Genomic DNA, 12,528 nt, shown 5'->3' with positions numbered 1-12,528 from the left:
TAAAATAAAATACAATTAACAAACAAATAACCTATGCTTCAGAATTGCTTTGCTTCACATGATGCACCATGTTATTACATTTCCTAGAGAATAAAAAAAGTTGCAAGTACATTTTGTAATAATCTTCTCAATAGGTAATAACTTATAACATAATGCGGCAAATTTTTTTACAAAATGTGTTGGGTCAGTTTATTACAAAATGTGACTTCATTACAAAACGAAATGAAAAAGTTCTTACATTTTGGATGTTTATAACAAAATGCACTGTTATTACAAAATGCGTCTCAACACAGCTCCTTCCCGCGTCTCCGACTCCCATCGTACACCACAGTAGACGTGGTTGATACCATCTTTTCTACCAGAAACCGATCCCAAACCTCCAGGGGGTCCCAGCGTCAGCTAACCGTAACCGGTAAACATCACGCGCGTCATCTGAACGCGGTTTATGATCTCAAGCGCCTCCACGTTACGACCGGGAGGTCAATCAATATTCAGTCGGACATCATTGATTTCGCCACATCTGGAGTTCATTGAAAACCCACCGCCTCGTGCGCCGCGTTGATACCGGAGAGCGATAATGAAAAACCGTAACTATTTAGATTTAATCTTTGTGCTCGGCGTTTGTTCATATCGGCCGCCGTCGCGGCACTGCAGCATCTCCCGCTCCTCAAGGCGACTGCGGCAGAAGCGATTAGAACCTCCGTCGTAACAACTTTTCCCGGCTCGCCTGGAAAAACAAGAGGCTCCCTGCAGAATCCGGAGACGTGGCTGGCCGGCGGCCCGAGCCGCCGCTTCGGAGGAAAAAATGTTATTCCTTTCTTGTGCGATGCACAGGTTCTATCTCCCTCTCTTGTTTGCTGTCTATCCATCCCAGAGCTTAGGGCATCTAGAAGGAGCTAATGATGCTCTGAAGTAGGTTACCATCCCGCTTCAGAGCAGCAGGGAGAGGAGATTCTGCCGATGCGAAAACATCGCCGTCGGAGACGCCGAACCGCATTCTCCTCGCCGTAATTAGCCGCCGCGATGTTATCGATCGCCGAGCGGCGTCGACGAAGGAGGGGGAGACTTTATTTGTTTTTGCAAATGAAGAATCGGGGTCACCGCTGTCGCCCGGATCCAGCATGTTTGAAATATGTGAAGGAACTCGATGGCCTCGCCGGCTGTTAGCGTGGATGTTAGCGTGGATGTTAGCGTGGATGTTAGCGTGGTGGTTTTGCTAAAGGCTCGTGAAAGAGGAAATTGAGGGGTTTCTCTGTGCGATGAGTACCGTATTTTCCGGACTATAAGTCGCGTTTTTTTTTCATAGTTTGGCCGGGGGTGCGACTTATACTCTGGAGTGACTTATGTGTGAAATAATTGAGCTCTCTTGCTCTGATGTGTGTGTGTCTGTGTTTGCGTGTCTTCAATATAACGGCGATCGTCACACACACATGCCAACCAATCAAAATTCAGCGGGGGCGGGGTCATGGCAGAAGTGGGTTGTGAAAAAAGAAGTTGCCAGCGACTTCTGTACTTATGAAAATTGATCATTTCAACATTCGTGCTAACTTATAAAAACAACTCAGAAGGGCAGAACAAAAATGGCACCGAAAAGAAAATCATATTCTGCAGGTTACAAGCTGGAAGTAGTGAAATATGCAGCCGAAAATGGCGATCGAGCAGCAGAAATGAGAAAATCCACGAGTGTTCTTACATGTACGATAAGTAGCACCTGTTTTTTTGGACGTTCCAACACGAAATGCGGCGTCCGGTCCGTTCTGGTTCAGCCGGACCGAAACAAGCTGGGGATTAAAATGCTGTTTATATATTTTTTTTCTGGGCCGATCCGCTCCGGGTTTTTTTTCGGTTGTGAAAACGCAGGGAGTGCGATGGAGAGGGAGCGCGAAGGCTGGCGGCTGCTGAGGTCGGCAGAGGCCGGCCTCTTTTTTGAGACAGGATGTGAAATATTGAGTGACAGAAGCTGATGGAGGACAGCTGGAAAGCGGAACGGCGTATTTTAAAACGCAGGTTGTTTAGGTTTTTTTTTGTTTTTTTTTTCCTCCCCTGATCGGTGTCAGCGGAATATTTCAAAGTGGTTTGAAAAGACTTCTAAAGAGATCATCTGTTATTGGTAGTTGAAGTGACGTTAAAATCAGGGGAAAAATATCCAAAAAATAAAGAAGTTCCTTGTTTAGGTGTTGTTTTTTTTATTTATTCAAGACTGGAAATAGCAGATAAAAGCCTTATATATTACATGTCATGTTAAAATATGGTAAATTTATTCATTAATTTAAATCTGAATTATCAATAATGTTATCATAATATGTTATCATAGTTTGATATTTAAAAAATTGATTTTATTTGTATTTCCTGTCCACATGTCCCCGCACTCAGTCTGATTTTCTGTCACTTGTTTTTCTTCCACACCATCCACTGTGAGAGTAATAGCTAGTTTTGCAGACATGCTGGTTCTGTTGGTTCTTCATGATCCTGTCCCAACTTCCTGTTTCTATTATTCCTTGCCGGGCCTGCAGGTACTTCCTTGTTCTACCCGTACTTCAAGTTTCTGTCAGTACTACCTGATTCTGCCGGTACTTCCTGGTTCTACCCGTACTTCCTGGTTCTCTTAGTACTTGCTGGTTCTGCCTGTACTTCCTGGTTCTGTTAGTACCTTCTGCTTGTGGCTGTACTTACTAGTTCTATCTCTACTTCCTTTTTCTGTTTTGTGCTTACTAGATTTTTTTAAACTTCCCGGTTCCGTCCCCACTTCCTGTTTCCTTTAGTACTTCCTGGTTCTGTCTGTCCTTCCTTGCTCTGTTTGTACTTCCTGGTTTTGTTTGGACTTGCTAGATTTCCATACTTTCTGGTTCTGTCTGTACTTCCTGTTTCTGTTAGTACCTTCTGCTTGTGGCTGTACTTCCTGGTTCTATTCATACTTGCCCGATTTTTCCATACTTCCTGGTTCCGTCCCCACTTCCTGTTTCCTTTAGTACTTCCTGGTTCTGTCTGTCCTCCCTTGCTCTGTTTGTACTTCCTGGTTCTGTTTGGACTTGCTAGTTTCTCCATACCCCCTGGTTCTGCCTGTATTTCCTGGTTCTGTCTGTACTTCCTGTATCTGTTTGTACTTGCTAGTTTCTCCATACTTCTTGGTTCTGCCTGTATTTCCTGGTTCTTTCTGTGCTTCCTTGTTGTTTGCGTTTGCTCGATTTTTCCACACTTCCTATTTCCTTTCATACTTCCTTGCTCTGTTTGTACTTCCTGATTCTGCTTGGACTTGCTAGTTTCTCCATACTTCCTGGCTCTGTCTGTACTTCCCTGTTCTGTTTATACTTGCTTGATTTTTCCATACTTCCTGGTTCCGTCCCCACTTCCTGATTCCTTTAGTACTTCCTGGTTCTTTCTGTATTTCCTGTTTCTTTCTGTGCTTCCTTGTTCTGTTTGCGCTTGCTCGATTTTTCCACACTTCCTGTTTCCTTTCATACTTCCTGGTTCTGTCTGTACTTCCTTGTTCTGTTTATACTTGCTCGATTTTTCCACACTTCCTGGTTCCGCCCCCACTTCCTGTTTCCTTTAGTACTTCCTGGTTCTGTCTGTACTTCCTTGTTCTGTTTATACTTGCTCAATTTTTCCATACTTCCTGGTTTCGCCCACACTTCCTGTTTCCTTTAGTACTTCCTGGTTCTGTCTGTTCTTCCTTGTTCTGTTTGGACTTGCTAGTTTCTCCATACCCCCTGGTTCTGCCTGTATTTCCTGGTTCTTTCTGTGCTTCCTTGTTGTGTTTGCACTTGCTTGATTTTTCCACACTTCCTGTGTCCTTTCATACTTCCTGGTTCTGTCTGTACTTCCTGGTTCTGCTTCTGATACTTCCTAGTTCTGTCAGCACATCCTGTTTCTGTCCACACTTCCTGTTCCTGTTAGTACTCGCCGGTTCTGCCTGTACCTCCCGCTTCTGTCAGAACTCGCCGGTTCTGCCGGGACGGGACGAGCCGCCCTGTGAGGCGGCCTGTCAGAGAGGACGCTCGTCCTGACGCTGGTTGTCTGGGTTTCACAGCGAAAGGTCAGGCCGTCTCCCGGCGGCTCAGACCGGCTCCTCTCCTGTCCGTCCTCATCAAGTCAGAGCCGCCGGCGAGGGAACCCTCTGACATGTCTGATTGTCAACAACCTGACGGTATTTGTCCGAAAGCTGCCGCCGTCACCGGGGACGGGCCGCCGCTTTTATTATTTCATTAGCGGGGAGAACGTCCGCTTAGCCGCGGCCTCTCTCTGGCCGCGGTTTGAAATCAGTGAAGGTGACAGAGCTCGTAAAGAAGACCTGAACACACCGAGCCGGGCGGGAATAAAAAAGTTAAAAATTAAAATAGAATTGCTTTTGATATTAGATTTATTCTCAAGGTTTTTTTTTTCACTGCAAAGTTGAATAGCCCCCAATTGTTTTAAAATTATAGTTTTCTTATTTTTATTCATGTCATTTTTTTTTGTTTCAAAAATGTACATACAATACCAGAAATAGAAATGTCTGCTCATTAAAGACTTACATATTAAGACCAAAGAACTCCAGAGGAGGAATAGAATTGTTTTTAAAATGAGATTTATCCTCAATGGTGCTGTTTTTTGTATTTTTTTTCAATGCAAAGCAAAATATTCCCCCATTATTTTAAAATTAGATGTTTCTTATTTTATTCATGTCATTTTTTTTTTGTTTTAGAAATTTACATACAACATCAGAAATAGAAATCTCTGCTCATTAGAAACTTAATTAAAAAAAAAAAAAAAAAGCTTTTCGGTCATTTAAATATTACATTTATTATTTAAACATTTAATTTGAAATTTAAAGACATCCAAATACAATAACCACTTAACTGTTCCTGTTGTTGTTTTTTTTTTTTAATTACAACTTCCTGGTTTTTGTTGCAGAATTAAAATCCCCCATAATCCCCATTGGGGAAATTCATTCAGCATAACACTTATAGTATCAATAAAAATAAATATAGAGAGACAATTCAAAGATAACTAAAGACATCCACGAATAAAAAGACAGTCGAGAGAAGGACAACAACATCAAGGATAAGAAGAAACAACAGAACTGAAGAAAATTAAAACAGCAAGGGTGAGAATAGACAACCAAAACATCAACAACAACAAGGATAGGATCACAAACATGAGTGAGAATAACAATAACCTTGCACTATAATATCAATTTACCAGAATGCAGAGTCAGTTGGAGTTGTTGCAACCCCTTTGAAATTTAAAATGAATTAACACGGCAAATAACATAATATATATTTATGTTTTTGCCTTCATGCTATGTTTCCAAATGCACTGCGGAGCGCCAAGTATGAATTTCACTGTACAGGGAAACACCTTTCTACACTGTGCAAGTGACAACAAATGACATTTCTGCATGCGACAAAACATTCTAAACTCTGAAAAAATATGTTTTGTTGAAGGTTAATTTGAAGAAAAATACTCAATGTCTGCTTTGACTTGAGATTTGAAGTTATCACCATCATTTGCAACAGTTTTGAGGGTTTCATAGCTTCATTAGCTAGCTAGCTGTTCACCGCTAACAACACTTAGCGGGGGCGGAGCTTATGTGTCACCTGTCGCCAGGAACTCGTAACTTAGGTAGGAATCTTGATATTTTCTTTTTGCTGGCATCCTGCAACGCTCCTGCGGTGTCATCCTTTCCTCGTTTTCTCTCGAAAAAAAGCTCTTTTTGTTTCTGGCTCATTTGTTTTCAAGGGCTAGCACGTGCTAGCCGATGTGCGAACCTCAGTCACGTGTCATGCCTGAACTTTGTTTATTTTCTTCTTGTCATTGTTATTGTCACTCTGTTTATGTTGTTGTTTAGTTTTGGTCGTCTGTTTTCCATCCTGTTGTCCATTCTTATCCTTGATGGTGTTGTTGTCTCTGCTGTCTATTTATTTGTAATGTTTTTTTTTGTGCTATTTTCTCTTTTGCTATTTTCTAATTAGAAAAAAAAAATGATGAAAAGATAAAACTATAAATTATATATTTATATTATAATTCATATAAATCATTATTAAAATAACATAAATTAAATTGTAAATGTCATAAGATAGATTATAAAAATATATTTTTAATTCTCTTCTCTTTATAATCATAGATCATTTATTATCCCTGATGTCGTTGCTGTTGTTGTTCCTGCTGTCTATTCATTTGTAGATGTTTTTTGTGCTCTTTTCTAAGTATAAAAAATATATAAATTAATTAAAATTATAAAATGATATATTATATCCTAATATTATAATTTATATAAATGATTATTAAAAATGAAATTATATAAATTAAATTGTAAATTTCATAAGCTAAATTATCAAAAATATATTTTTAATTCTCTCTTTATATTTATTGATAATTTATTATCGCTGATGTTGTTGCAGTTGTTGTTCCTGCTGTCTATTTATTTGTAGATGTTTTTTGTGCTCTTTTCTAAGTATAATAATATAGAAATTAATTAAATTATAAAGTTATATATTATATCATGATATTATAATTATATAATTTATATAAATGATGATAAAAAATGAAATTACATGAATTAAATTGTAAATCTTATAAACTAAATTATAAGAAATAATATTAATTCTCTGTCTTCATATTTATATTTTTATTTGTTGATAATTTATTATCCAAGATGTTGTTGCTGCTGTCTATTCATTTGTGGATGTCTTGCTATCTTCTGTCTCTCTATTTATATTTATATTCAGATTTCTTTTACTGTTTTATATATTTTTTGACATTATAAGTGTTAAGCTGCTGTGATAAAGGAATTTCCCCCATGTGGATCAATAAAGTTGATCTTATCTTAACAGTCGTCTTTCCAAATAACCAATAATATTAATAATAATGAAACACATTTGTACCAAGAAAGCTGTCCTTTGCAGACCAGTACCAAACGATCCACGGATCGATAACTGTTCCAGTCCCTTCAAAAAAGAAACAAAAACCAAATCATTCAGCAGGTTCATTGATGATTGTCTGCAGGGTTTTTGATTGACAGCTGGCCCCGTTTAAGCCCCGCCCCCCGAGCCTCTGCGAGGGCTCTGATTGGCTGCGGGTGCGGAGGCGTCGATCCCGGATGAGAGACTGAATGATGGGAACCGCGGAACCGTTTCTCCGAATCCGCGTCCGGAATCAATATCTATCTGACATATTTCTCTCGGGGATTCACCTCGTTCACCTCTTCTGTCACCCTCCGAGCTGCTCTGGAGAAATATACGGCAAGATGTCAAAAAAAAAAGGGAATTATATTAAAAGCGTGTAAAAAAATAAACAAAAACAAACCTTTCACGGGCGTCTTAGTCGGAAATTTCCGATGATTTTTTTTAAAGAGCTATCTTTATCAGGCTATCTATTATTTGTATCGCGACAGCCGGTATAAAAATTTAAAAAAAAAAATGTTAAAATTAACCTTTTCCCGAAGTCAAATCAACCCGCTGCTTGTTGTCATGGAGACACGTGTAATTCATTTATTCATGGCGCCAGTCTGATGTGTGAGTTTTACATCTGAGACGTTTTGCGGATGAAAGCAGAAGTGTGTGTGTGTGTGTGTGTGTTCTCATGCATCACACCTTTAGACGTGCACACACACACACACACTGTAAATAAGAGCTGCTGATTTCTTACAAGTCCCTCCCAATAGACTCCAGATGAATGCTAATCGCCATTGCGAGTGGATTTTTTTTTTAAAAAAAGCATGCATTCCCCTCCCCTGCATGTGTGTGTGATGACTGGGAGAGAGAGAGAGGGATGGAGGGATGAAGGGAGGGAGGGAGGGAGAGCTAGAGCCTCTTTTGGGCACAAGCAGCTCTTCATTTCCTCGCCTCCGCAGCAGCAGCAGCAGCGGCGGCGGCGGCGGCGGCTGCAAGAAGGAGGAAAACCGGGGGAAAAAATCAGGACGAGGAGGCAAAAAAAAAAAAAAAAAAAAAGACAGAACCGAAAAGGACGAGGGTTTTTTTTATTGGGAAGCTTCTGCACGGAAACGACGTTTAAATTTTTTTTTTCTTTTCCCTGCGAAACACCTGCCGAGCTTGTGACCGGAAGCACCGATGATGGTGGAGATGATGGTGACCTTCCTTTCCCCGGCGGGATGCGCGTCCCCGTGATCCCACGGAACCGTGTTCGTGGACGCTCCTCGGAGTCCAACCCTCCTCCTCCTCCTCCCGCTCATTGTGCGTGTTTTTTTTGCGTTGTGTCGCCCTTCTGTTTCACACCTTTAGCCCTCGGAAACCATCGCGGCGCATTAAACTTTAAAAAAAAGCACCGGAAAGTGCGGGATTTATCACCTCTGCGTCGCTTCCGGGACCTTCTGCTTCAGATCTTCCTGGAGGAACTTTATTTTTATTTTTTATTTTTTTGGCCATGATCGGTGTCAACAGCCTGCATTCTGCGGGGCGTCTGCGCTCCCGCTCGCTGTGCACGGTGCGTTACGGCAGGGACTTCCGGGTGATGGACCCTTTCCGGTACCCGCGGACCCCCCGGTCCCGGTCCCTCAAACCCCTGGTGTTCCCGGACCTGCTGGGCAAAGCTCAGGACGGACAGAACCACCCGCAGGCGAGGAAGAGGAGGAAGGTACTGACAAGTTTCCACTCGTTTTTGCAGAAAATGTGCAGATTTTAGGTTTGGGGTTTTTTTTTTAATCTAGATTTTGAGAAATTCCTGCACGTAGGGGGTTGAAAGAGGTGGAAGAGTTCAGCAAACACAAGGAGAAGCGTAGAAATTATATGTAAAATATGTAAAAATTATTTTTCTTTTTATTCTCTCAATCTCAAGAAATCCATGCAAAGCTTCATACATTTTATTAAATAGCATTATTTTTTATTTTCATTTTTCTAAACGCGTGCATTAAAACAAATCTTATTCAGGGTTGTTCACATCGGAGTGATCGTTTCATCGCCCATATTTTCTGATTTTTGATTATTTTTGGTTTCTCAAATATGGGATAAATACACTTATTGTGCAATAAAGTGAGAGACACGTTTAGAAATTTTTAGAGAAGCTGATCTGCGACACCTTGGATGCGACTTTTTTCAATTCGCCAATTCCAAAAACGTTATTTTCTCGCTGGCTTCATCAAACTTGACAAACCGCGACGATTTATAACCCAGATATCCGGTCTGGCTCCAAACATTCATCGACAATATTTTTCTTTTCTTTTGTTTACGATGCAAAGGAGGGCAGAAGCCAATCACAGGTCACTCTGGGCTTGGGGGCGGAGCTTAATCAAACCGGTCACCTGTCAATCACAGGGCCTCGTTCGGCGACATCGTCCAATTTGGCGTTCGGCGACAATAACCAGGAACCTTCTGGCTTCGCTAACGTGTCCCGGAAACTGGACTTTGTTTAGTTTCCTGAAGACGTTTCCTCTTTCCGATTCAATCGAGTAATGACACAAAATTTAGAGAAAACAAGTCCGCAAACGCCCCGAAAAACAATTCGCCTCGGCCTCGAGGAGAGGCCGTGGCCACGTCTGAGATAAAAACAAATATAAAGATCACTGAACTTGACGGTTTAAACAGCGAAGCGGTAAATATTATCGATAAAAACCATAAATAACGTCGCTATTGAAAGTAAATCCTCGCATCTGCTCGACGCCAATGATAAAACCCACCCGTTAGCCCAAATTCAACGCACGGAAAATCATCGAAATCCGCTCGATGAGACTTATTCGGTGATTCTACCGCAAGCGGAAGTTGGTTTTTGATCGTCGGATGAAGCTAAAAGCCATCTGGTTCCTCGGCGAGAGCGAATGAAGCCGCGAGCGAAGGTGAACCCGGCCGGAGGAGCAGGTGGCAGCGCTAAAAAGCAGAGCTCAAAGCTGCTGAAGCGAGTGGGCGAAGGTGACAGTCAGCGTTTCGCTTCCGTCCACCTGGTTTATTCACTCCCTTCCTTCTGGTTCCAGGACCTCCGGCCGGAGCAACGTTATGTTTTTTAAAAATCATTTCAATTAAAATAACTGATTATAATACTTCAACGTCATTTTAATATATGAACATATATATGTGTATTATCCGGTCCGGGCACAAAATGCTTTCGTCATGTCATTTTAAAGCGTGTTTATCAGAAAAGAAAAATGTAAAAATCATTATGAGAAGTTAAATAGGTTCCTATGAGCGCGTCAGATGATAATTTAATTTTTAATTTTTTTTTAAACAACATTCTTATAATGAAAAGTTCTAAATATAAATCTATTTATTTAATATTAAATATTTTAATTATTCAGGTTAACATTTTTTAAGACCGGCTCTTTTATGAACTTGTCTGGTAAAAAAAAGTGATAATGAATAATTAAATAAGACAACTAAACAATAGAACTAAAATATTTATAGACTTTATTTTTTAATAAATAATTTCAATTAAAATATGCGACTGCAATACTTTTATGTCAATTTAATTTATGAATATATATATATATGTTATCAGGTCCAGGCAGAAAATGCTTTTGTCATTACATTTTAAAGCGTGTTTGTGCAAAAAAAATGTAAAAATCGTGCTCTTAAACTCAAATAATTCAGATTCGCTCATGCCGATAAATCAGCTGTATTTTATTTTATCATTATGAGCAGTTAAACAGGTTCCTATGAGCGCGTCAGATGATAAATACTTTTTTTTTAACCAACATTCAAAAAAAAATAATTGCAGTAAAAGTTCTGAGTAGAAATCTTTTTTTTTTTTATGTTTAAATATTTAATTTTTCATGTTATCATTTCCTAAGACCGTCTCTTTCATGAACTTGTCTGGTAAGAAAAAAAAAAAAAAAAAAAAAAGTCATTAAATAATACGACTAAACAATAGAGCTAAAATATTTATGTACTTGATTTTTTTTTTTATAAATAATTTCAATAAAAAGAAGTGATAATAATGCTTTAATACATGAATAGAATGAACTTGTATCTGATAAAATATATTGCATCCTTTAAAACACCAAATATTTTTTATTTTTCATCGCTGTTCTTTCGCCCCCTCGTTTTGTGACATCTTATTTTTTCATGTTTATATAAATAGATACATGGTAAATATACTGCTCCAAAAAATAAACAACAACATGTAAGTCAATCACACGTCTGTGAAAAAATAATACATTTGATTTCCATTGATAACCTTTGTGTGATTTTCATGTCATCACATTTAACTATGTAAAGAATAAAGTATTAAATAAGAATATTTCATTCATTCACGTCTAGGATGTGTAATTTTAGTGTTATATTTTGGAGCAGTATTCTTTTCGTCCATATATTTTGGCGGTTTATTGATTTTAAAAAAGTGCGTTCCGCTAAAGCTACGTGGTAAAATAATCTGCCAGTAAAATTATATTAGACATTTGACAAATACATTGTAATTCGGTTTCAGCTGTGCGGTTTTATTGCAAAAAAAAAAAAAAAAAAAGCATTCTGTCTTGCATTCTTGCAACTGGCAGATTGTTTAGCTTTTTTTTTTTTTTTTTTAAAAAAAAACAAGCATTTTTTTTTTTATTCATCCTGGTGGTTAATTTTAATCTCCAAAAAATGGGGTTAAATCTCACATTTTTTAATGTATTTTTGTGGTGTATTTTTGTGGCCTTTTGGTGCTGCAGAGGCAGCGGTTCGTTTCAGATTTGCGTCCCGTCGAGCCGCCGCCATTAAAATGCATGAGCTCCTTCTGCTTTCCGGTAGAAGGCGGGGGAACTGGAGCCCGGCGGATCGCGACCTCCGACCCCGCCGACCCCCTCGCTGTTCACCGCCCGACTCCCTTTACGCTTGAGATGAACGGGATAAGACGTTATTAGAGGAGGTTTTTATTAAATCCTGCAAGAAGACAGCGGGACCTTCACCTTCACCCGTGGAAACATCAGATAACTTTTATGACGTAGTCGATTTCGGGAATGAAACTAATGTGATGTTAATTGTGAATACAATGAAAAACCTATTCATGATTAGAAGCTATGATTAGATGGGTTGGCTCCTCGCCGACCGTCCGTCCTGGTTCTCAATCTGTTGGTCCTGTTCGGAGGAGTCGACATGAATCATGAAGTTCTCGTCAGATAACAGCGGATTCAGCTAGTGGGACAAAAAAAGTATCAACATCGGCTTAAAAATGACTCGTCTTCTCCTCCTTTGGGTTTTTCCCTTCAGGGGTCTCCATAGCGAATCTAACCCTATTCTCCAACAACCTTTATATCCTCTCTCACGACGTCCATAAATCTTCTCTTTGGTCTTCCTCTAGACCTCCTGCCTGGCATCTTCAGTAACCTTCTACCCAGATCTTCACCGAGGTTCGGACACGAACAGAGGAGTGCTCGTGTCCAAACTCTCGGTCATCACTTTGTCTCGGGCATACATGTCCTGCACCCCTGTGACAAATCTTCTTTTCCTTTGGGCTTTTCCCTTCAGGGGTCTCCACCTTCTCCATCTAACCCTATTCTCTGGATCCTCCTCTCTCACGACATCCATAAATCTTCTAGGCTTAAAAAGTAGAGTATGTATACTATTACTTTCATATATAAGTATAAATACACTCCATATATGCAGCACTTAATATCTGATAAGT

General features: G+C 39.6%; 1 protein-coding gene across 3 annotated transcripts in view; it reads left to right on the top strand.

Annotated features, from left to right (window-relative positions):
• LOC147215467 (PH and SEC7 domain-containing protein 1-like) overlaps window positions 1-12,528 on the top strand; it is a 64,622-nt gene that overhangs the window by 32,887 nt on the left and 19,207 nt on the right. Inside the window, exon 11 of one of the 3 annotated variants that reach the window (XM_086140046.1) lies at window positions 4,031-4,438. The exons of the other annotated variants lie outside the window; for them this stretch is intronic. Coding sequence (XP_085996172.1) covers window positions 4,031-4,396 — 366 coding nt within the window. The 3' untranslated portion in view covers window positions 4,397-4,438. Of the gene's footprint in view, window positions 1-4,030; window positions 4,439-12,528 lie in introns of those variants that run through there. 3 annotated transcript variants of the gene reach the window in all.

This window comes from Fistularia commersonii, chromosome 32 (genome assembly GCF_037954325.1).
Source record: "Fistularia commersonii isolate RoL2024-O1a breed Wild chromosome 32, RoL_Fcom_v1.0, whole genome shotgun sequence".
Lineage (NCBI taxonomy): Eukaryota > Metazoa > Chordata > Actinopteri > Syngnathiformes > Fistulariidae > Fistularia > Fistularia commersonii.
Note: the sequence above shows the minus strand (reverse complement) of the source record. Positions and strands in the feature narration are given on the sequence as shown.